The sequence below is a fragment of the Artibeus jamaicensis genome, unplaced genomic scaffold (assembly GCF_021234435.1).
Source record: "Artibeus jamaicensis isolate MK-2021 breed Jamaican fruit bat unplaced genomic scaffold, CSHL_Jam_final contig_519, whole genome shotgun sequence".
Classification (NCBI taxonomy): domain Eukaryota; kingdom Metazoa; phylum Chordata; class Mammalia; order Chiroptera; family Phyllostomidae; genus Artibeus; species Artibeus jamaicensis.
This window is the reverse complement of record NW_026521871.1, coordinates 30,402,484-30,429,242: the sequence shown is the minus strand read 5'-3', so window position 1 is coordinate 30,429,242 and position 26,759 is coordinate 30,402,484. Positions and strand designations below refer to the sequence as shown.

General features: G+C 39.3%; 1 protein-coding gene across 1 annotated transcript in view; it reads right to left on the bottom strand.

Moving 5' to 3' along the window:
* Positions 1 to 207: 207 nt before the first annotated feature.
* The window catches only part of MRPL3 (mitochondrial ribosomal protein L3), a 40,435-nt gene continuing 13,883 nt past the window's right edge, over positions 208 to 26,759 (bottom strand). The window contains exons 6-10 of the mRNA XM_037143901.2: positions 24,091 to 24,151; positions 10,089 to 10,197; positions 5,314 to 5,391; positions 4,999 to 5,076; positions 208 to 529 (exon numbers count right to left, since the gene is read on the bottom strand). Coding sequence (XP_036999796.1) covers positions 377 to 529; positions 4,999 to 5,076; positions 5,314 to 5,391; positions 10,089 to 10,197; positions 24,091 to 24,151 — 479 coding nt within the window. The 3' untranslated portion in view covers positions 208 to 376. The remainder of the gene's footprint in view (positions 530 to 4,998; positions 5,077 to 5,313; positions 5,392 to 10,088; positions 10,198 to 24,090; positions 24,152 to 26,759) is intronic.

The following is a 26,759-nucleotide window of genomic DNA, read 5'->3' as shown; positions in this document are numbered from 1 at the left end:
TAGGACACGGCCACGCTCTCCACACAGGCTGCACCTCGGTCGCCATTGCCCCGCAGTCGAGCGCATTTACAAAGACAGGTCTTTAACAGAAGTTAGATTTATGAACATCTTAAAGGTAACTTGAAAAACATGTAGTAAAGAGAGAAATAAAAGCCACAAATTATAAAAATTTTGCTAATATGCAAAATTTATTGATTTATTTAATATGTTTAAAAATGCCATTGAAGGATGAATGACACATTTTTGCCCTTGACAAAGGTGGCAAGTGTGACATTCTTGTGGCCTAAAAAGCAAACTATGTATAATTCCTGGGTGTCTGACTGTTCTGGCTCATCCAAGTTAAAAACACATGTGCTGCTCTTCCGTGTCCATGAGGTCAGGCAAATGTGACCGAAGGGGAGCTGGGGAGACACACATCTTCATCATACAAATTTTCTGGTAGCTCCTCTTCATCTCCGTCAGGGAAATACGTGGGGAATGGCAGATTTTTACCGAAATCTTTATATGCAGGTAGTTTAGAATCTCTGATCTGGGGGAGGAAGCAAAGATCTTATTAAAAGTGCTGCCAATTAAGTTATTTAAAGATAACCTGTTCTAATGATTATTCATAATCAAGGAATACTGGTTCTTTATTTTCTAATGTGAATAATGCAACTGTTATATGTAAAAGGAACTCAATGTATTCTTTTTACTTATAAATTTAATCCAATCTTCAACTTGATCAGCTACCTCCTAAGAAAATTACTGATTATTAATTTGTATTTTATCCATTACTTGTAAATCTTTAGAATGGCCCAACAGGACAAATTTTAGTCTATTAATTACTAGTTACATAAGTTATATCCAATTGACGTTTCAAATATAAAGATCTGATGTAAACTGTATATCCAAAAGGCATTACTACCTACTTCTCAATTACAGTTATTCATATTATCTACTTTATTTTATAACAAATGTTTAGCTGGAGTTAAAAATAGTTTACATAGTATTTTTATGAGTCTTAATTCTAAGAGCACATAATCAAAAATATCATTAAGGAAATTAGCTTACATTTAACAAGTAGCATTCTCATTTAAAAGCTAAGAACAGAATAGTGTTCAGCAAAAAAATAAACTCATAAGTTTATATCCCTATTAATAACTCTTTATAGTCTAAAAATATTCTATCTGTGAATTCATAAACGAAGGAACAGTCCAGCTACTGCTACAATCTAAAAGGTTGGGTTTTATTTTTTGGAAAATGTCTTTTGGGCTCTTTAAAGCCTCTGACTTATTCTCTCTACAGCAGGGGCGTCAGACTCGTTTTCACCGGGGGCCATATCAGCCTCACGTATCAGCCTCACGGTCGCCTTCAAAGGGCCGGATGTAGTTTTAGGACTGTGTAAATGTGACTACTCATTAACTGAGAGCTTGGTGCTGCCACTGGGTAGAAACAAGGTGCTGAGCCGGATAAAACAAGGTGGTGGCCGGATCCGGCCCATGGGCCTTGTGTTTGCCACCTGTGTTCTATAGTCTTAGAGAGGAATAAAAAAATTACATAGAATTAATTACACACAGAGTAAAATAAGTCATAATCATTTTGGCTGAAATAAGTACACAGCTGCTAGGAATAGCTAACTACAGAAAAATGTATCTATTTTAATCTCTCTCATTAAAACTATTCCAAAAAACTATCAGTAAGTTGCCCAGAAGAAAATAATCTTATTTTTTTTCCAACTAATCTTGGGTTGAACTTTAACAGGGGAATAAAAGGTCATATTCTCACCAATTTAAACTGTGTCAGAATTTAGAACTGAAAATAAAACTGAATAAATCTTCAGTTTTATTAAATTAATTGTATTAAAACAATTAAATTTTCTATGCTAATTTGGTAAATGCAAACATTTGCTCCTAAATGACCTAAACAGTGAATTCTCAGTTACTTCTACACTTTTCTAAACTTATCATACGTAACATTTCAGACCAATGCACTGCTTAAATATTTTAGCTGTAAGTGCTACTGTATGTAACTCACTGACTTGAGACATAAGTCACGACCGTGTCTCTAGGGCCAAAGTGTGCAGCCTGCCTTACACTGTGCAAGACCGCAGGGCTTGTGAGTTTGTACACTTAACGGCACCCCGGCTTCCCCAGACCCGGCAACTATCTGCCCCATTCTTTATAAGTGTATGTGTACTGGCAAATCAGTCCAAATCCTTGAGGAATGGTAGAGGTTAGGACACACACAACAACAAGCACACGTGAAAATCAACTTAAATGATAAATTAAGATACAGGAGTGAGCACACATGACATAAGCTGCATTATGCTGTGAATAGTTCTTCACCCATCTTCATACCCTTTAGTGAATCCGAACAACAACAAAAGCTTACGGTAGTTAAACAGGCCGGTCATTCCCAGTGCTACGGCTACTCATTTTAGAATTACAAAAACGTGTTACTGGTGGCCCGCACTCTGAGGGAGCAAAAGCTCCCGTGGGGAGAGTGAACGGGGAAGAGGCTGCCTGCCCACAGGAAGTGCCTCCTTCTCCCGGGCACTGGCACGGGGCTTCCTCACCTGCTGTGCAGTCAGTCACCCCGAGGAATCGGGAAAGTGGGCTGAAGGAGAGCAAAAGGTGTGCCGGACTTGTGAGGTTTAAAACGCAAGCCCACAAATGCCCCATTCAAACCTACACCCTAATGCTTGGGGCAGACATTTAAGGCTACAAAACAGAAGCTGTTTAGGTACCACAATTCAAAGACTTTTCTTCCAAGATGAGTTTTTTTTAAAATCAAAATATGTTTGTTGAGAATATTCACTGAGACTATGTTCACAGTTCAAAGTGGACTAGACATTTCTCTGCTGCTCTAGTTCTCAGAACATATTTGGACTCCCCTTTAGAATGGCCTCGGGGGCACCTTCTGACCGCCTTCAGCGACAGCAGGCTATCGTCCAGTAAGAGAGCTGATTCAGTTTCTGAAAGTAATCTTTCATTAAAGTGGACGAAAAGCTGAGTAATAGATGTTACTGATTATAAATTGTTCATAACAGCCAGATCAGAAAACCAGTGCATATAGTATGGTTTTTCCAGCCAGCTGACCAATTCACCCCGCTGGTGTCAAAGGACATCTGAGGTGGCGCCCGAGAAGCCACAGGAGCAGCAGCAAGGCCAGCGGCAAGCCCGCCGGGCCTCGTGTGCAGCGAGTGGGAACGCACAGGGCCCGGCAGACGGAGGGCCCGCCTGAGTGAGGCTGGTAGGGCAATAATACGGGTGTGATAATTTGTAGTTCTAATTTGAATAGTTTACCCACAATGTCATAGGGTGTGCTTGAGTGTGGTATAGTTGTGTTGCAGACTATATGCTGATGATTTTGTAATAAAAGATTCTGTGATAAAAAAGGGGTGTTATCTGTGCGGACCCTGTAAGGCTTTGACCACACAAAAAATTCTCCTGCTACCCAGTCCAGTTGCACTCTGGAAAGTAATCCCTTTCCTTTTTTCTCTTTTATTAGGCTGTGATATGCATAACATGTAATAAACCTGGAGTGCGGAGGTAGGAATACACTGAGTTTTAAAGCCCGAATGTTATGAGAAGCACAATGACAAGCTGCTGGCTTCAACAGCTTGTCACTGTGGTCAGTTAGAGAAGGGGGTCACTTGGAGCCTGGAAACCTACTTAAGCCTAAACACCTGCAATCTTTAAAAAAAAAAAGATCTTGCTAATATTCATCAAATACATTTTTAAAGAAAAGTGAGAAGTCAAAAATACTGGCAATAAGGGAACTTTAATTACTGTAAAACTAAAACAAATATTGTACCTTATGATAATAATAGAATCTACTTTAAGAAATAAAAACCATACATAGAAAGAGACCCAATATGAAAAATCTCAGGTTTAGCCCTGGCTGGTGTGGCTCAGTGGAATGAACACTAGCCTGTGAACCAAGGGGTCACTGGTTTGATTTCGAGTCAGGGCATGTGCCTGGGTTGCCAGCTGTGTCCCCAGTAGGGGGCGCTCAGGAGGCAGCCACAGTGATGTTTCTCTCCCTCTCTCACCCCCTTCCCCTCTCTAAATAAATACAATCTTTAGCCCTGGCTCATGTAGCTCAGTGGATTGAGCACAGGCCTTCGAACCAGAGGATTGTGGTTCAATTCCCAGTCAGGGCACATGCCTGGGTTGCAGGCTGGTTCCCTGCAGGCCAGTTCCCAGCAGGGGACGCACGAAAGGCAACCATACATTGATGTTCCTCTCCCTCTCTCCTTCCCATCTAAAGATAAATAAATAAATAAAAATAAATAAATACAATCTTAAAAAACAAAATCTCAGGTTTAAGTTTCAACCTACCTTTGTTGTTATTGTTGGGAAATTAATAAAGGATATATTTCTAGGAATAGCTATTGTTGTATAAATTTATTCTCAGAGTGAAAGATTCAAAATTCAAGTGATATTGTTACTTTGCATTACATTGGTCTGAGCCCAGGCAGAGAATGTAATTTGGATTTTATCTGATAGAAACACATCTCTGAGAGCACGGGTTCTTCTTCACATCTATCCCGTGCAACATGTTTGTTTTCTTCTTTTTACTTTGTTTTTGAACATAAAAATGAACATGCATATTTTCAGGAAAAATACTTAAAAGTACAATCAAAGCAATGGTGGTAATAACAACGGGATTTTTGTTATTTATTTAAAATGTCTACCTCTAATCACCTTTCTTCTTGACTCTCTCATTTAACTGTATTATCATATTTTGGCAACAGTACCCTAATCTCCTTTCCACATTTCTAAAGAGCCTCTGCTTACTGGTCCTGCCCCCTCTGCAGGCTCATCATTGTATAGACATGTACTATAGGTTATTTTGTGCAATTTTTTAACTCAGGCTAAAAAGAAAAAAAAAAAAATCAGAGAGCTCATGGAAAAACAGCCACTAATTTTCAAGCTACAATGTTTATGGGTTAAAGGAGAATTTTATTCACATCCACATACACAAACAATAGCAAATAAAGATAGTGAAACATACCTTTACTAAGCAATTTTTATGTCCAGGTACAGAGCCATTTACATAGATTATATTGTGCTTTGTGTTTATTCTCCACACCTAAAGCAAGAAATAAAATCAAACTTTAAAAAATTTGAGAATATATAATACAAACACAGTTCAGAATACATGAACTGTTTGTATTATTCACCCCTCAATAACTGTAAAATCTATTAGAATCAATCATTAAATTGAACAACAATAATTAAACAGACACACATTAAATACATACTCCAGCGCCTTTGCATTTAGGCATTAATTTAATTGCTCTTAAAAAGAGCGACTTCAGAAACTTACTTTCAGTCCAAATTCTGTCCTATCGATGTTTCCCATTTGTCCAGGCATTTTAGTTCCAGGCCAGACTCTTGCTACATCCTGAATGAGAGAACGGAAATCAGCACTGTTAAGTAGTCAGTTTCAAACAGTTCTGATCAAAACAAAATGTAAACAAGAAGGGAGTTATTAAAGTGTTTCATTTCCCCCCCATTCTGCTAGGCCCCAGTAAAGAACTAAATTCGGATTTAGGCACATTCACCCCAGTAAGAGTAATCTAAGATTAGAGCAACAAAATAAATACGGACTAAGAACAGATTTAGGGGAAAAACTCAAGTAACAAGAGAGTAGCAGCTGCGCGAACACTGGTTGAGAACTTTAAAGGTTACACGAACACGTCACACACCAGAGAAACAACGAACTGCCTGGCCCACCTGCACTGACCTTCTGTGCTGGTGGATTTAATGGGCCCCATCCCCACGACTGCCGCTGCAATGGCCCGACTCCTGCCCTCGCTTTTGTTGTGCCCTCCCTGCGCCGGACTGATGAAAGGACAGAGTCACCAGACTACTGACTTTGTTTCTTCAGCCCCGGTTGTCTCTGACCCACATAAATCAAACGGCTTCACACAGTCTCTCTGATTTTGGCTTTGATAATGGATAATAATTTCACATCTAAAGAAGGAAATCTGAATTACATCTAAAATCGGAAAGGCCCTCATAACACAAGAATTCTTGAAAGATAACTTTTGCATCACTACTCTCACAACAACAGGCAAACGTCCAGGGAAGCAGCTCGTATTGGGAGATAATCCAGAGCTTATAAGACAATTCTGAATATTACAGACAGACCATCACTCTTATTCATTCTGTATTTATTCTATATCACAGGAAAGTTTAATATGCTCCGTGATAAGCCCCTTGCTTAACATGACATTACTAAAAAAAGACTCTGCTCTCCCCAGTAAATTCACTCTCCTTAAAAGCATACCCCAACTGTTAGGATTTAAAGGCAGTCACTAGCTAGTCCTTACTGAAAGGATTATTTACAAACACATCACAGTATATTTCATAACAAATAACTAACTTGAGTTATAAGATTGGGTCCTTCTTCTACATGCCTAATTTTCAAGAGAACTTTATTAATAAAACTCACAAACACGTATCTCACCCTTTTAAAGGGTACAGTTCAATGTTTTTAGTATGTTCAGAAAGCTGTGTATCACCACAATCAGTTTTAGAACATTCTCCCACATCCTTGCCAACATTTGTTATTACCTGCCTTTTTAATTACAGACATCTCACTGTGGTTTTGATTTACATTTCTGTAACGGCCAAATATGTTAAGCATTTCCTGTGCTTATTGGACATTTGTATATCTTTTTTTGGGAAGCAAAGTCCTTTGCCTACATTTAATTGGGTTATTTTTTACTACTGGGTTGTAAGAGTTTCTCCTTTTCATTTCCTTGATGGAACTCTGAGCAGCCCAAAGTTTAAACTTTTGATGAAGTCTAATTTATCTACATCGTCTTTGGTTACTTGTATTTTTGGTGTCATATATACAGTTTTGCCATACCAAGGGTCATGAAGATTTACTCCTACATTTTCTAAAAAGAGGTCTTAAGCTCTAAAGTTTACATTTATGATCTACCTCATTTTTATAACTTTTTATTTTATATAATTTTTATAATTTTATATTTATGAAAAAGTCACAAAAGTAACAGAAAAGGCTCCCATACTCTTTGCCCCCATGTACCGACTGTTTACACCTCGCCATCTGCTTCCCCATTCACTCTCACTATGTACACACAGCCCGTGTCACTCAAGTTTGGGGGCAGACATGTTGTTCCTCGACCTGTAAGTACTCCAGGGTCTATTTCCTAGGAAGGATATTCTCTTACACAACCACAGTACAATTTTAGAACTCAGGAAATTTAAAACATTATCATCTTATCCACAGTCCACATTCTAATTTTGTCAACTGCGCCAACAAATTCTTTATATCCCCCAAGCGCAGGGCCCACTTCACAGTCACATATTGCACTTGGTTGTCACGTCTCTTTAGTCTTCGATCTGGAGCAGCTGCTGCATTTCATGACCTTGACAGTTCTGAAGGTTATGATCCAACTATTTTGTAGAATATCACTCGATTTGGGTTTGCCTAATGTTTCCCTGTGATTAGATGCATGTCCGACAGGAATCTCTACAGAAGTGATGATGTGCTTTTTTCCTGGAGTGCGACCAGGAGGCACATGGTGTTGGCTTGTTCAATTAGTGGTGATGTATAACACTGATCAGCTAGTTCAGGATGTGCTCACTAGGTTAATCCACTCTATGGTTACCACTTTTCCCTTTGTAATTAAGAGGAAATTTGCTTTGGGGCTTTGTAAATAACTAGTCTCCATCAAGCTTTTACCACTTGTTTTGGCATTCATCGGTAACTGCTGTCTGAATCAATTATTCCTATGATGCGGTCAAAGTGAAATTCTCACTCCATCATCCCTTCCACATTTGTCAGCTGAGATTACACTGTAAGGAAGAGCAGCCCCTTTCCTCCCACTTGTTTATTAACCTATCCATTTTGTTTATTTGCATCAGTGTGTACTCATCAATCCTAAGTTTATTTCATTTTGTAAGTTTTCAGATCCAACTGTCCTCCCAATTTTTGCAAGTCAGAGCTAATTTTAGCTGGCTCTTGGGTCCTTTTCATGTGTCATCATTTTTTAAGCACTGCCTTGATTTCTTGAGCAAGCTGGTGTGTGTTCATCTTGTGTTCTTCCTAACCCATGCACGAGATCAGTCATTTCTCCAACAAGCCCCAGTTCCTTTTAGCGGGGAATGGTGTTTAGAAAGCAAGACCTCAGCTCCAGGAGTGCTCATTACTATGGAATATCCTTGCTTTTAGGTCCTTTCAATAGCGAAAACACAAATGTATATACACCCATATACATATCTGTATCTGTTTCTTTCTTTACATAAACATACAGTAAATATATACTGATACCTATCAACACATAAGGCTCGTTTTAATTTCCTTCCTTTTCATAACTTAATACCCTTCTCTAACAGTCAGGAACTTGGCTCCCATTATCCATATATTTACCTATCTATCCAATCCTACAATTCAAAGAAAATTACTTCAGAATAGCTGAAGTAATTTTGCAAATATACAAAATTAGGGTTCAATGCTTGTGCACTGTACATTTTAAATGTGGACTCAGGGTATAGAGCCAAATACTGTGTTCAAAAGTTACTTGAATTACTCCCTACCTCTTTGGTGAGGTGATGCTGTTCATTTGAAACAGGTAGGTTCATCTTCTAATTACATCCCACTGTGGATCCTCCCCTTCATTTTATTTTCATTACGTAAAACATTCACGTTTCCAAGTATAACAAGTATATCCAGGGAAGTGCCGATCACTCTTGCCACTTCCTGTCCCTTCCATACTGGTCCCACTCATCTCTTGTACGTAACACATCTCATTAGTTTCTGGATTATCTTTTGGGTCCTTTTTTGCAAAAATAAGCAGGTAACGTGCATTTCCTTATATCTTGGAAATCACTCCATCATTTAAAAACGATGTTCTCATTCTTTTTTCAGCTGCATAGTATTCTTGAGTAGATGCACAATTCCATACATTATTCATCCAAATTCCCAGGAATGGGCATCACACTTGTAATTACAAATAAAGCTGCAGTGACTAATTTTGTGAAAATGCACTTTCATATTTTGGGGAGGGTATCTTTAGGGTAGAGTCCTGGCAGGACTGCGATGTAGCTCTGTTAGATGTTGTCCATTCTCCTCCATAAGGAACACACTACTGTGTTCCCACCAGCCATGGATGAGAGTGCCGTTTCCCTGTGTCCTTACTAACAGAGGCAAAAATCAAAGAGCTTCATAACACAATCTGCTACAGAAGAAATGAGCAACTCCAGAGCACCTTTAATCTGTATTCCTCTTATGAAAGTAGAAATACCTGCAGTTAACCCTACATATACATATACATCAAGCTTTAGAGATTAAACTTGCGTTACTCTGATGCTCCAAAGAACACTCCCAGCCCCCACCCTGGCATTTTATGCTACATCTCTGGGAAGGTCGAACTGAATTAGCAATACGAAAGTCCTTCTCCATTTCCTATGTACGTATGGTCTATTTCTCCATTTCTTCTCTACCACTTTTCTCGTGCACCATTATACTGGTCCTTGATGATCTTTCCCAACTGTCTTTTAAGGGGAAAGAATCTGTGAAGGAACCAGGGGGTCCAGATGAAAGGGCACTGTAATCCCCAATTTCTTTTTAATATTTTATTCATTTATTTTTAGAGAGAGGGGACAGGTGGGAGAAAGAGTGGGAGAGAAACATCAGTGTGTGGTTGCCTCTCACGTGTCCCCCACTGGGGACCTGGCCTGCAACCCAGGCATGTGCCCTGACTGGGAATCGAACCGGTGACCCTTTGTTTCGCAGGCCCGCACTCAATCCACTGAGCTACACCAGCCAGGGCTAATCCCCGATTTCTTGCAGCTGACTTCAGAGTATAGCATAGGAGTCAGAGATGGGAATGGGAAAGTAGGTAGAAAAACATTAACAATACTGACTGTAGATACTTAGCGTTTAACTAATTCAAGTTGGCTTCTGGAAATTAAGTAAGGCTGGGGCTCAAAAATGTGTGACAAGTACCAGGACCCACCTTGAGTCACATTAACATTATGTGACTTCATCCCAAGCACAGACTAAAGCCTCCATGCACAGAAGTTGAACATTTAGCCTTAAGAAGAGTGTCGCTAAGTTGTACTTACACCAGTTGAAATAGCTCCAGGTCTCCTGTGAGTTTTCGTTTGACCATGAGTAGCAGGCTGGCCTTTAAATCCCCATCGTTTCATGACACCTTGAAAACCTTTACCAATACTGAACAAGGTAAACATTAGAATCTACATGATGAACAGAGCATAAAATACTTCCAACAGTACACTTTCTGATACAGCACGTTAGAGCCTTTAACAAAGCCCTGTATCTGTAAATGAACATTCCTTTACCCCTGACCTGATTTGTATCCCTTCCTGCAAAAATACCAGAATGTACTGGAGAGCAGCTACAAGTGATTCATTCAAGATTGTGAGGCGAAAGCAAGCTAAGTGAAGGGAGTTCAATCTGAACAGGGAGTTTTATCACCATAATCCTATGAAGCAATATAGGAAGAGTGGTAAATTTCTATGAGTTCCAAAGTACTCCCAAGAGATTCGGCAGGCAACCATTAAGATCCCTATACCTCCCAGTACCCACGCCCTACATAACCACCTCCTTTTGAGTCTGGGTGGAGCTAGCAACTCACTTCTAAGGAATAAACTATGGCAAAAGTGATGAGATGCTACCTCTTTCTTGACTGGCTTTGAAGAAAGCCAACTGCCATATTGCAAGCTATTCTACAGAGAGTCAAGAGACAAGGATGTCTCCAGCCCACAAGTGTGGACCCACGGCTAGGCAGAGCCGTGTGAGTAAGCTTGGAGGCAACTCTCCCACGTCGAACCTGGAGATGACTGCAGCCTGTGAGAGACCCTCAGCCAGAGGAACTCAGCTCATTTCTCTGGGATGCCTACCCACAGAAACTGTGAGGTAATAAATATTTGTTGCTTTAAGCTGTTATGGTTTGGGGTGTCCAACTTTTTGGTGTCTCTGGGCCACACTGGAAGAAGAGGAGTTGTTTTGGGCCACACATTAAATACACAAACACTAATGAAAACTGGTAAGCAATAAAAAAAGTTTTAAGTGAATTTACGACTTGATGTTGGGCCGCATTCACAGCCATCCTGGGCTGCGTGTGGCCCGTGGGTTGGACGCCCCTGGTAGGGGTAATGTGTTGGGCAGCAATAGAAGACTAACCCAAAAGAACACTAAATAAATCAGTAACGCCCTAACTGCTGAATGGTTCACTATTAGAAGATACCAGATGGATATCAGTTTCAAGGGTTGAAGAGGAAGCTAATAAAAAAACCAGAGAGCAATAATTTCTTGAAGTGTAATACTTCATTTTTTAAACAAAACCATTGTACTTTCGAAGTCTTCTAACTAGAGAAACATTCTGCCATGGAGATGGAAAGTGAACAATACTAAGATTCAAAGCATTATCAAGCCTGTCTGACTGTCAAATGTATTACTGCAAATGATACAGTAAAAAGGATATAATAAATTGTAAGCTGTACTGGACATATTTTTATAGAGTCTCAAGAAGAACACTTTTTCCAACTTTCATTAGTTAGTATGTCAACATATTTTTAATGTTGTGTTTCCTAACCCCCTAACAAAGCTTGCTATTATTAAATAGACAGTGAATAGTCCAGGCTATTCACAAAAAAGGACCAAAAGCAAAAGATTATAAAAAGCACCTTATTTCTATAAGGACTGTGCCATGTACTTAACAATTATCAGAGAATAATGGACTGAAGTAACATACATGTATAATAGTTTATTTTAGATAAATCAAAAATTCAATGTAAACACAGTCTGAATGATGTATAAAACCTAACAGCTAAGCATTATCAAATCACGAGTCAAAAGTTATTTGTATATGAATTATTTAAATGTAGCTTATACCACCTTTTTATTAATCAACTGGACAAATTACTTATATGTACATAATTTTTTTGCCTCAAAAACTCAAAATAATGCTTATTCTTGAGACAAGACCTAAAATGAAAGTTTAACATATGTTAAAGAAAAAAATTGTGAGATAAACATTTAAGAAGAAAAACTATGACAATCAAATATTTTACTGAAATTTTGCTTTAGAAACTTAACAAATATTTCTACTTAACACAGGAGTTTAGAACGTACTTGAAAAAGAAAAATATTGGCAACTTAAAAAGGCAATACCTAGTCATTTGAACCTATGATACTGGTTGGTAAATAACACTTTAAATAAACAGGGGAGGGGAGACTGGCAACACTCAATCTAAAACGAAGATGTTTGAAAAATACCACATTCTAACACTGGCCATTCTTGGTAGAAAGTCTACTGGTGCCTTCCGAGTTTTCTGACTGATTCATCTCTTATGTAAAAAGAAAGCATGACTGCACCCCAATAACACACATGCCAGGTAAATTACAGAAGACAACTTAGCTCATTGAGAGTAAATGATTATAAGATGAAAATGGTATCCTGAAAGTGCTAATTATCTGTCAGCTAATTACAGACTGTTTCATCTAGCCCTAGAGTACATCACGTTGCTATACTGTGTGCAATGGGAAAGTCTCCAATAAATAACTTTTAAACAAAAGGACAAAACACAATGACATGACGCATTACTGGCTCAATTCAGATGAAGTGATGGAGAATACAGTGCACCTGCTGATCCATGGGTGGTGCAGGTATCTATTCTGTTGCTTCTCTCAGCTGTCACCCAACTTGAGAACAAAACAAAAGAAGTGAACTCATCTATACTTAGCTTGCCCACGCATACTCCAAATATAAGGTTCTCACAGGTTCGTCTCACTAGAATGATACACAACATACAGCACACATGCTTTGCCCCCCTTCCTAGTGCGGGTTTTAGTTAATGACAGCAAAAATAATCAAATCAAGGAAAATTCGAATTAGAAAGAACACTATGTTAAAAGTTCCAAATTTACTGAAAGTGAAACAAAAAGGTGTTTTATTTAGGGCATTTATACTTGTTAAAGCAAGAATTCATCAAAAAACTCAGAAAGACTATTTAAATTTAGGGGACTTTATCGCCCTGTTTCTTGGCCTGTTTCCTTAATATACTTTAAATGCATGAAGGGAAGGCGCGGTGTATTAATTCTAGTGCCCAACCTAGAGAAGTTAGAGTAATTCCGTTACTGGCATTAGATGTGTCTTAGGAAAAAACATGATTGGTTTTCTTAATTTTGCCCTGTAGTTTCCAAATGTTGTATAAGAGGCACGCCTTTCATAAAAGTCTAAGCAGATGGTATTTAAACGAGAGGAGGGACTTGAAGGTATGACTGTAGAAGCTTGCAGAAGAGAATGCATAACTTAATGTTTTCAGCTGTTCTATAAATCTCTAGAGATTACTGTCATGTGAAATTCATTCCCTTGCCATATTGTGACAAGTGCCCAAATGTCTACCAGCAGACACACAGGTTTTTACACAAACCCATCATTATTTTCCTACTTTGTGGGAAAGTACCTTTGATTTCATTTTTGAGAGGTAGGAAGCTATTTCAAGGGCACTGTCATTATTCTATAAATTCATGGTTCAGGACACACCTGTATTTGGGGATAAATCAAAATGACCATGAGGTGAAGAATGCTCCCAAGTCCCTCCACTCTGGGTCCTCCGAGAACTTCCTCCACAATTCTCATCACTGAGTCTGCCTCGCCACTGGCTTCCTCGACCTTCTCTCTCCTTTGTAGTCTTTCCTCTTTCTCCTCTTTCTCAGGAAGCAAACTGCTTAACCCTCTGTCATCCATCACCTGCAATCGACTTTTTTCTCCAATTGTCTCAGGAACGGACTCTGAAGTAAACTCCTTAATTGCCAAATCCAAAGCCTTTTATTAAAATAACTTTTTATTATGGAAGTTTTAAAAGATATTCAAAAGCAGAGTCCTGGCTGGTGTGGCTCAGTGGATTAAGTGCCAGCCTGCAAACCAAAGGGTTGCTGGTTTGATTTCCAATCAGGACACATGCCTGGGTTGTAGGCCAGGTGGCACATGAGAGGCAACCACACATGAATGTTTCTCTCCCTCTCTTTCTCTCTCTAAAAATAAATAAAATCCTTTTTAAAAACTTAAAAAGAAAAGCAGAAAGACTAGTACAACAAATCCCTATGTGTCCATCACCCAGGGTCAAAGAATTTTCAACTCAAAGACCATTTTGTTCCATCTATTTCCCTCTCTTACAACTCCAATGGATTATTTTAAAATAACTTCCATTTATCACATCATTCCATCGATAATTATTTCAATGTGGATCTCTAAAAGATAAGAATCCTTTTTAAGAACAAAACCACATTACCATTATCACAATCTAAAAACATTAGCCATTCCTTAATATCAAATATTCAGTGTTCAATTTCCTATGGCTCCTTTTAAAAACAAGAGTTGTCCTTACTCCTTCCTACCACCCTCTTCCCACTGCCCCGATCCTCACTCTGTCCCTGTGCTCCTGCCCCCCCCCCATGCTCTGTGAGGAGTCCCTCTCCCCGTACAGCTGCATGAAGAGACGATCGCAGAGTCCTGCCTCCGACCCTCTTCTCACTATAATGCGAACCAGGGCTTGGCAAACTATGGCCTGTAATGGCCACTTATTTTTGTAAATAAAAATTTTACTATAACACGGTCGTGCACATTTTTCTACTTACTGCCTATGGTTGCTTTAGAGCTAGAAATATAGAGCTGATTAGTTGCAATAGAGACCATGATGCTCACGAACCTATAGTATTTACTATCTGGCCTTTTGAGAAAAAGTCTGCTAACCCCTGAAGCTGGAGTTCCACGAACTTTGCCCTCTGGCAAGAATCCTGCTAACATGCCATTCTGCAGATGTGCAGACCATACGTAACCAGAAGGACCTCAGCCATTCAACCAGTGTTTCAGAAACAGAAATCGGACTGCTCCCTCTCCATTCAACATACCCTCCTCCATGACCACTAGTGTGAAATTCCTATGGTAAGCTTTTCACACAAGCTGTTTCTTGCTCTAAAAAAAACAAACAGCAGTAACAAAAACAAGCAAACTAACTAAACAACTTTAAATACTCCCTAGCAATTTCTCTAGCTTGGGCCACATATGATACCTGGGTCCATCCAGCCTACGTTCTCAAACGCTGCCCACTGCAGATCCAGTCACAGCAGAGGACTCCGTGACCCTACATGTGCCACTCCTCTGTGGCTGCTCGTCTCCTCCCTCAGCCTCGGACACCCTGCCCACCGCACTGTCCTTCCACTATCACCCGAAAAAGAGCAGGAGGTGTTACCAAATTTTGCATCAGCTGAAAAGTACTCAATGTCTTTATTAAAAAATAAAAATCCATACTATAAAATAGGTTTTTCAATCCAAAACATTTCCAAATTAAGACTGAACTTTCTCTCTTCAGCTGATTTATGCTGTAAAATTTTTAAGTGACTTGTACACAGTCTCTCAGAAAACCCATACCTGAGTACTAAATAGAAGAGAGGACTTTTGACTTCTGTAAAAATACCCCAAGATCAGGCTACATTTTTTATTTAATAAATAAAAATGAAGGTGGGGGTGGGAAGGTCAACACTCCATTCAAACACAGGGAAATGGAGTCTCGTGTCAGTTCCTAGTCAAAATCCAGACTGGGCTTGATAAAACTGAACCGCCGAGAACAGACTGGAGTAAGATAAGATCTTTAATTATGGAAAAATATATACTGAGTATAGAAGTATAATGTCCAAACCAAACACCTAAATAATGGCCTGTAGCACATACCTTAACACCAGGTTTGTTATGTTCTAGCTTCAAACCACTCAGGAAACTTTTAATAATAAAGAATTTCAGTACGGAAAAATACATGTATATAGAAGGCCCTCTTAGCTATTCATTATCTCCATCAGGTTTCACCTTTAATTTGTGATAAACATGGCATAAACATTTTAATCTTTAATTATAGCTCCTCTTCATTTCAACGAATTCACCCAGGTATTTCCCACCTATTGTCCCCTCCACACATTTTAAGGATAAAGCATCTCCACTGAAGCCCTCTGTAAACTCTGGGGGTCACTTTTACCCAGTTCAGTGTTGCCGTCTAAACCCTGATCGGTGACGTACAGCTGCTGAGCCCACGACTAAGTCAGGGTGGGCTTTTCCAACTGCTCTGTGTTCCAGCACAGGCAGCGAACAGCCGGCACGGGATGCCTGTAGTGCTGTTGCTCTCTGAGTGCATTCGGGACAGCATTCTGTTTCTGACTACAATCCGCACAACTCCCATCGACATCTCAGAACATTCTTATCAACAAGGAGCTGCCAGAAGTGCCCTGCTCACAGCCTTCTGGCATCAAATCCAACTCACTCAATAGTACAAGGAGCTGAATGCTTGGTGACTCCTGAGTCCTCTATGAAAGGGAGCATGTCCTGGCTGTCCTAAATAAACCCCAGACACCACATTTGCTGCCCTGAGTTCAGTATGCTCTTTTGTTTGTTTGCTCATCTTTTTCCCCACAGTTTTTATTGTTGTTCAAGTACAGTTGTCTCCACGTTCCCTCCACCACTCCCCCACATCCATCCAGCCATCCCTACTTCCCACCCTTGATCCCATCCCCATTTGGTTTTGTCCATGTGTCCTTTATACATGTTCCTGAAAACCGTTACTCCTTTCTAAAAAAAAAAAAACTCATGTACCCAATTCTGCAATATTATGACAGGATTTAAGTTTTCCGAAGGTCTTCAGTCATATCTTTTCTTCAATCATAAAACCACATTGCCATGTGCTATGAATCTGTTGTTATGCTTTGTCTTCTCACTAATACAGGTAAGAATGAGTTATGCCTCTTGGAAAACTGAGGGATTATTCTTTGGAGAGAGATTTTTACAGTTGAAAGGAACTTTAGAAACCATTTAGTCCCACACCCTCACGTTAAAGATCATAAAATCTACATCCAGAGAAGCTAAGCTACTTGCCCAAGGTCAAATCCCTCGTAGATGAAAGCATCGAGTGGTACTTTCAACCCAGGCCATACCGCCTCTTGAGGAATGGATTACAGCAAAAATATAAAACTGTCCAGCAAATCAGAGAGGCAGGAAGCTATTTCCAGGGCATTGTCATTATTCTGTAAATTCTAGATGTAGCTAATGATGTGTAATCTTAAAATTACCTACAGTGCCTTGTAAGGGTATATAAAAGACAGTCTACAGTAAGATGGCAAGAACTCAATGTACTGGTGAGGGGATTAGCCAAAGAACATACATGTGTAACTCACGGCCACAGACAACAGTGTGGTGACAGCCGGAGGGAAGGGGGACCAGGGGCTGGGAGGAGGGGACAAAGGGAAAGAAAATGTCTGCAACGGTATCTAACAATACAAATAAAGAAAAGAAATGCCACAGCTGAATTCCTAATGACTCGATATTTTTAATCATTTAAAAAGATATTTCCGCCCGGACTGGTATAGCTCAGTGGGTTGGGCCTGGTCCTGCGAACCAAAAAGTCACCGGTTCCATTCCCAGTGAGGACGCATGCCGGGGTTGTGGGCCATGTATGTCCCTGGATGGGGGCATGGGAAAGGCAACCAATGGATGTTCCTTTTGCACACTGATGTTTCTCTCCCTCTCTTTCTTTCTCCCTTCCCCATCTCTAAAAGTAAATAAATAAAATCTTCTTTTAAAAAAGATATTTCCTGCTGAAGAAAACATTAATTAAAATCTGAAACAAATTAAAAAGTAGTAATATTGATAACAGTGAGAGTAGCCAATACTCCCAAACATTTATTGTGTGACAAGCCTTGAGCTTAGGGCTTCCTGTTCACCACCTCCTGCCGTCTCTGCCGCCTGACTGGGAAGCAGGTGCTGTGCGCGTCCTCACGTTAAGCAGGTAACAGGGAGGCCGAGAGAGCTGTCCAGGCCACAGGGCTAGAGAAGCAGAGCCCATGCTTTTGGTCAGTCCCTGGATTTTCCCCGTTAGGACTTAATTTTACTGACTTCCAGTTACAAAAATTGCTTCTTTGAGAGTTAAAAGTAGGGCAATTATAGATGCCTACTATAAAAAAAATTTAAAACAACAAAATATAACCCTAAAACATGACTCTCCAAACTCTAGCCTTTATCTTGGAACAAGCACTCACTTTAACTGATTAAATACGAATTATTTTTTTTTAACAGAGATGTTGCCCTCCATGGTTTAATCACTCATTTTGAAAACTGTTTTACTAATGTGCTTAAAAATTTACTGCTTTGAATAACTAGTAAATAATGTAACCTACTAAAAAGTGAAATTGAAAACGTGCAGGAGTGGGCAAGAATTACACCCGAAGGAAGACTCTGATGAGCAACAGTGTTTCTGTACACATTTGCTATCTTAATGAACGAGCCCAAACGAAGTGGATCTCAGAAAATGTGCAAACGCGCTCCCTCAGGTCGTCTGATCTCAACCACTCCTTTCATTCTTCTACCAGAGACAACATTATCAAGGTAAGTGCCCACTTTTCTGTTTTGAGGCTCAAGGGCAATGAGAATTTAAAGGACATTGACAATTTTATTATTATTAATATTCGGATTTTATTTATTTATTCTTAGAGAGAGGGGATGTGCAGGAGAAAAAGAGATACAGAAACATCCGTGTGTGAGAAAGAAACATACACCCCACTGGGGGACCGAACCCACAACCCAGGCTCATGCTCCAACCAGGAATCGAACCAGTGACCTTTTGGTTTGCAGGGCGATGCCCAATCAACTGAGCCGCACTGGTCAGGGCAAGATACTGATGATTTTAAAGTAGTAAGATTTTGCCAGAAATTGCTATTAGAATAATAAGATCATGTGTGAAAAACATGGGTTGTTTTAATTAGCCCAGACCTATAGACAAGATTTCTAGGTTATTCTTCATTCAGAAAGAAGAAAAATCTTTTAAGTAGCTGAATGACATGTTTTCTGAGTTCAATCTGGGCTTCAAACTCTAAATTAATTAACTGATTAATTAATTAGCTAATCCATTCATTTATTCCAGAAAACCAAGAAAAAAAAAATCTCTTCAGGTATGTCACTGTTGTGAATTCAAAACTCAGTATGACGCCTGGCAGGGCAGTGTGCCCTTGGCCACTGTTACGGATACAATTCATCACCATCTGTGTCCTTCAAGTTCTTTGAGACAGAGACCTAACATTTCCCTTTAAACAATGCAAATGCATTTTTACAGCTTTCTTTTTGCTTACTTTTTGTTTCATTCTTTCCTGATTTCTTTCATTAAAAAAAAAAAAAACCCTACACATTATAATAAGCACCTCTAGGATTCAACAGAAAACAATGGGCTACACAGACTCTGTTGAAGACAGAATCAAGAGTCAGTTTCCTCCTCACTACTGAGAGAGAGGATAAGAGAGAGAAGGTTAGACCTCGGTCCCCACCTATCAGAAGTTACACTGGAACATAATCACCATCCTGGAGTAAGAACATAAACCTCACAAGGGCACTAGGGCGAGGGAGTGTTGATGGCGATGGTGCGGGAACGTATCATTATACGTGCTAGTCTTAAAGTTTCATTTGGAACGAATAACATAAAACTGCCGTATTTCAAAGACTAAGCTTTATTATCTATTAATAGAATAATAAAATTATGAAAATTATTCTGCTGGAATAGTTACATGTATATTAGATGAAAAAAAACTTTCCCATATAACCTAAATTAAATTTGTATTCTCAGACCCTTTAGGTAAAAAACACTTTCTGGCATGAAAGTAAAAATTCAAATAAACTCTGGTAACTATATATTCACCTTACACCCCGCAGTGATACAAGTATATTTACTTATTTATATGGAGAATTATACCCAAATTCAGCACAGGTAAATACAATGTGTCTTTCAATATAAGCAGATTTCCCAATGTAATTACTGAGGAACATGTAAAATTTTTAAGGAAGTCTTCAAAAAGAAGCTTCTACTGTTGGTCACTGGTCACTTTAAAAATGTCTGACCCTTACTGGTCTGGCTCAGTGGGATGGGCAACATCCCACAAACCACAAGGTCACTGGTACAATTCCTGGTCAGGGCACATGCCTGGGTTGTGGGCCAGGTCCCCAGTTGGGGGCATGTGGGAGGCAACAGATAGATGTTTCTCTCCCTTTCTTCCCTCCTTCGCCTCTCTCTAAAAATAAATAAATAAATAAAATGTAAAAGAATAAAATAAAAAATAAAAGTCTGCAGGCAATTTCATTCTTGAAGTAGATGGATTCTATTTACATTATTTCCTAAATTAGGAAGTATTTTTTTGTTTTAAATTTTCTTACTTAGTTATTTCTAATGTATGTTTAATCCAGCAATTAAAATTGAAATACTCAAAGCAAGTGTAAGTTTTACAATTAAATATAATTATTATAACACGAGAGTAATGAAGAATTCAATTAGAGATTAATTTGAGGTTTTTCTCTTTTCTAATGGAAGGGAGATAATGAAACCAATTACTAAAGAGACCAGTTTTCTATTTCCTGCTAACTAAAATGTGAATAATAAGCAGGCCAAGTTTTATTGACAATGCTATTTGAAACTGGATTGATTAAATTTATTTGCTGTAACACAGACGTTTCTATGCTACAATTCGAGCGGCACTGAAGAAGACAGTACTAGGATTCTACGCTGGGCTGAGACGCGGTGAGCTCCCAGCTACTCTCCAGTCCAGTGGTTTGCAAAGTGTGCCCCCTGGACCCCCAGCATCCACACAACCTGAGAACTTGTTAGAAATGCAAACTCTCAGATACCACCCCAAATCTGCTGGATCAGAAGATGGGGGTGAGGGGTCCTATCTGCCATCTGTGTTTAACGAGCCCCCCTGGAGATTCCGGGGCCCACTCGAGTGTGAGAACCAACACTCCAGGCTGTAAATCCATGCATGCCCTTCATCATCTGACCTAACCATGTCATTGCACATTTTTCCCCCTAGTTTCTTCAACTGTAACAGGGTTCATTAATGTGAAGATGGAGCCCAAAAGTTTCAAAATTTTAAAATAGGGGTTGGAAATGGAGGACAAGGCACAGGCTGGCCAAAAAGTTCATTTGGTTTTTTATGTAAGATGGCCCTAGTATCGCTTAGTTGTCTTTAACTTCATTCAAAACAATTTTGTTAAGATTATATTATGACAACTGTCCTATCAGTGTGCATTTTGTAAAAATTACCAAAATTTTTTGTGTAGCCATTTTAATATTGAAGATGGAAGAAAACACACATTTTCTGCATATTATGCTTTGTTAATTCAGGAAAAGTAAAAACTCAACTGAAACACAAAAGAAGATTTGTGCAGTGTATAGAGAAGGTGCTGTGACAGATCGAATGTGTCAAAAGTGGTTTGTGAAGCTCCGTGCAGGAGATTTCTTGCTGGATGGTGCTCCATGGTCAGATAGACCAGCTGCCATTGAGAGTGGTCAAATTGAGACATCCATTGAGAACAATCAATGTTCTAACATGTGGGAGACAGCAGACATACTAAAAATATCCAAATCAATAAAGTTGTTGGTGAAAATGAAAAAATGTGTCTTTTATTTTATGGAAAAAACTAAACAGACTTTTTGGGCCATCCCCGTAGTTCATCTCTGGCAGTAGTGAGCCACAGTAAAGGGACTGAGGACTCAAGATTCTGCTCCCAAAAGATGATGGTTCCATTTATATTCAACAAGAAAACATTCTCACTGGCTGTGAAGGACTTAAACTCCAAGCAGAGGAAACTGTCCAAAAATGAGAAGCATCAGGGAAAAACAGAAGAATTTTAAAAGGAAAAATAAAAGCAAGCAAACATATACACTACACCCACATCCCCACCAACCTCGCACAACCCAGGAAGGTCAGCAGCAAATGTACCCAGAAGTAATTTAAAACAGCTCCACATGAGAAGGACAATCCTACAAACCTATAGCACTTACAAGCATCCTGAGGCTGTAATGAGCCAGCTATGAGAGCTATAGTCATCCCAAACACTCAGCAAAAGGCCAAGTAAAATCCATTTCATTCTGATCCCAGGTAATACCACACATGTGTGTAAAGGTATGCACACCAGAGTGCAGTGCACAACTGCATGCACCCCCCTCCCAACAGTTATGCAGTGACAGTCAAAGGGAATAATGTACTGCAGCCAATACAACTATGAGGATCTTCTCAAGGGAAGGTCCTCCCTTCTCTGAGTTACCCATCAACTACGTTAAAGCCCAGGGCTAATTATCCTCCCAGCTCAAATCGGCTTTCTGGTTCTGAGCCTGGCACATGGCTTTACAGAATCTTAAAACAAGGCAAAACCAACATGTTTCCTCCGCTTTCATTTTACACTCACAAGGAGAAGGCTGGAGTTTTAAAAATAACTTTTAAGCAGCCAAGGAAACCCAGCAGTAGCATGAAATGAAAGCTTTTACTGAACACAGGCATTGGAAAAGCAAGGCTCTAATCCAAGCTAGTCACAAATCCTGTCCTAAGGTATCAGCTAAGAAAGGCCTCTGACTTCACAGGTCTTGTCAGAATATCCAATATAGTCTATAAAATATGCATTGGAATTCACATGCTATTAAGTATGTTTAAATTTACAGAATTACTGTGAGGTATTTTATTATATGTAATAATTCAGAAATTAAAAAAGTAAAATAATCTAATTCAGAACACATACATCTCCCAACTAACCAAAGCTTTACAACGGCAATATTTTGGGTTCTTGACAAGAGAAGGCAGAATTAAACAAAGGTACCAAGCAAGCAGTGATTTTAGAGAGCCAAGTAAGTACGAGTAAGTCCACAGCAATCAAGGAGCGGGGAGATGTAGGGAGAGAAAGAGGACTCAACTCTCCTGCCAATCGACCCCACTCTATTTCTAAAGAGCTCATCAAAGGTAAAGGCACTGAAGCAGCTGCCTGCAATGGTCCGCATTTGCGAGCAGGCAGTAACAGTATGGAAATGAAGGTGTATCTAACTGACCGCGTTAAGGAAACTGATGCTGACAAGTCATCTGATTTCCTTTGACAATTTAGCTGTTTTGGGTCGGTTGCTTCAATCTTAACACTATCCCAGAGCGCCTGTGGACAACTGTTCACTCTCAAAGGGTTCCTCATCTGAATTGATTATTCCCGGAACACAGGCTGCAGGCTTTGTCAAATGACAAAAAGAAAACTGAGGCCCATAAAGAAGTGAAATTGTCATCTGTGTTGACAGAACAAGAAACAGGAATGGGCAAGAGCTGGTATCTGGAGTTTACTTCAGCCTAGGTCGTGTGGATTCTCGTAACCTACACTGAACAATTTCTACATAAACCTATCAGGGCTCAATTACTTCATTCCATAGTATAGTGTAGCAACCTCAACCAATTTTAGAAAAGTTACTTTTATAAAATCTAAATGTTTCCCAGAGATCATCTTGGCAGTACCAAGTTTATTTTAAGCCACCTGATAGTAAAATATGAAAAGACCACAGTGCCAAAAATACCACTGTCCACTGTAATATGACTCAAAGTCAGCACTTCTGTTCAGTGTTGATTTGTATCAAATTAAACCCTGGCTTAAGTATACTAAAAAGGTTGCTTTTACAGAAGTCTCACCTGATACCAAGAGGTAATGTTATGCTGCCTAAGAGATGTAATATTACTTAAGGTATAACACTAACTCTTCTTTTCCATCCTAGCAGGCTTTTAACACAAAGGTGATTTCTAGTTACCTAAGGACAAACTTAGGCACAACAACCACTATCACAAATGGTATAAAATGTTTCCAACTATTCCCTAGAACAGGGAAGAACCACCAATTACTAAACTAGACAATAACCTTAAAAGAACTCCACAGCACTGCTCACGCTTATTTCACCACCCAGCTGGGTCTAGCCTTCAGTATTCCAAACGGAGGTGGGCCCGCCCCACCCAAGCAGAGCGACCTTTCTCTCCGTCCCATTTAATGAGGCACACATCTCAGTTTAAAGGCTGTAACCTGACATGAATTCTTCACATACAACTAATTCTATGAAATTTAAAACACAGCATAGTCAGTAACATTAGAGATTAGAATTATGAACAAGAATAATGGTTACTTATCGTTTGTTCACTAACTTGAAAAACTGTACTTTTCACTTGCTCTGTTATTTTCCAATACATGAGGAAAAAGAAAGAAAAAGAGAACCTGTTCCGTGGACCTACGTTTTGGCTGTGACATCCACGTACTGTCCTGGGCGAAAGTGAGCAGCGTAGAGAGGAGTGCCTTTATGAAAAGAAAACAAACAAAAAAACAATATGAAGTTTGTCTGCCCAGAAATCACTAAACATAAAACACACCTAGGTAACAGATTTCAAAAATGGTAGGAGAGTCTCTTCTGCAATTACAATCACTGCAGAAACACCAACTCTAACATAACAAAATTACTGAACAAACACACATTAATTGACTACAAGGGCTGAAGAACACCGTGCCCCAGCATGAGGGACGTGGTGTGGGAGCGAGCCAGCGGAGCGCGGCTGGCGGACGGTGCACTGTCGATGTGGTGCTGCCCCAAAAGACACTGTTTCCTTGCTGGTGAACAGGTGTTGGATGATTCTTGGTTGTTTTGGTAACAATGCACTAAATTAAAGTAAATTTCCTATTTCATGTAAGACAAATAAAAAGAGAATGACAAAAAATGTTGGAACTAGATCAAATCTTTTTTTACCCATTAGGGATAAGTTATCTAAACTAGAAACTTGAATTATTTGAACACATGTCCATCATTCTCTGGGTAATAATAGTGTGTATAATATCCCTATAAAGCCCATACACATCAGATTTTTTGGAGACTGGTCATTAGTCCAATAAAATACAATTATTCTAGCATGGCCCAGATATCTGGAATAGCAAAAAGCTGCTACTATAGATACCCCTAATTTTATATACTAATGTTTCCAAAACTAGTTGTATGTAAATAAAATCTTCCCTTAAGTGCACTTGGGAAATGTACTATTTAATGGAATCTTGTAGCACAAAACCCTTCACAGTATTGTATTTATATAAATTGGAATTAAAACTTATAAGAACTATTTACTGTATTTTTTGGACTATAACACGCACCCCCCACCCCCTAATTTGGGAGGAATAATGGTTGTTAATGCTGCTGTTGAGTTCTGTTTACATTTACACTGGTGAAATATTATGTTATTTATATTAGTAAATATTTTACCGCATTTTGCTTCAAAATTTTTTCCCTATTTTCCTCCTCTACAACCTAGGTGCATCTTATGGTCTGAAAAATACGGTAATCTGGCAGTTAATCTCCAAACATTTACAGGGCACTTACAATATGTAAAGTGAGAAATATGAAAGTATAAGACATGGCTCCTGACCTCAAGAATTATTATCTAAGGGGGGATGGGGAGAGGCGTTTGAGGGTATGGGGGGATAATGGTGACAGACAGAGATTGGACTTGGGGTGGTGAACACACACATAGTGTACCGATGATGTGTTGTAGAATTGTGGACTTGAAAACTGCGTAATTTTGTTAACTGGTGTCACCCCAATAAATTTAATTTAAAAAATTAGTATCTAGGTGAAGAATCAACATTACATGACCAAATAAGGGAACATGAAAAGATATTTCTCCAAAGACATACAGATGGCCAACAGACATATAAAAAGATGCTCAACATCACTAATCATCAGGGAAATGTAACAAAACCACACTAAGATACCACCTCACATCAATTGGAATGGCTATTATTCAATAAATAACAAGTGCTGGCAAGGATGTGGAGCAAAGGGAACCCTGGGCGCCGTTAGTGGGACTGAAAATTGGTGCAGCAACTATTGAAAACAGTATGAAGATCCCTCAAAAAAAACCCTAAAAATAGATATACTAGCACTGGCTGCTGTGGCTCAGCTGGTTGGAGCATCATCCCATAAACCAGGCGTGTCAAACTCATTTTCACCAGGTGCTATATCAGGTTCATGGTTGCCTTCAAAGGGCTGAAGTAATTTTAGGATTGTATAAATGTGCAGTTACTCCTTAACTGTTAAGGAGTTTAAATTACATTCGGCCCTTTGAAGGCTGCAACTGTGAGGCTGATGTGGCCCCTGGTAAAAATGAGTTTGACACCCCTGCCATAAACTGAAAGGTTGCAGGTTTGACTCCCAGTCAGGGCACATGCCTAGGTTGCTGGTTCTGTCCCCAATTGGGGTGTATGAGAGGCAACTGATCATTGTTTCTCTCTCACATTGATGTTCCTCTCCCTCCTTTCCCCTCTTTCTAAAATCAATAAGCATATCCTCAGGTATTTTTTTTTAAACAAAATAAAATAAAAGTAGATATACCATAGGATTCAGCAATTCTACTTCTGGGTGTTCATTAAAAGAAAATGAAAACAGTAATTCGAAAAGAGATATGCATCCCTATGTTCACTGAAGCATTATTTATAATAGCAAGAATATGGAAGCAGCTTGAATAAACAATATATGGTATATATACACAATGAAATGTTATGCAGCAATAAGAGAAAGTAAAATCTTGCCACTTGTGACAACATGGATGGACCTACAGAGTATTATGCCAAGTGCAATTAAGTCGGGTAGAGAAAAACAAACACTGTGTGATTTCACTTATACGTGGAATCTATAAAAGAGACAAATGAACAAACAAAACAGAACAGAACAAAAACAGACTCACGGAAACAGAGACCAAAGGGACGGTTACATGAAAGGAGGGGTGGGGAGCTGGGTGAAGACGGGGGAGAGGGAGACAGTCAGCGATACTGTGACACGGCCGCCCAGTTCACAGGTGATGACTAGAACCAGTGGGGTCATCACACTGGGACGTAGAAAAAGGGCAAATCGCTATACTGTACA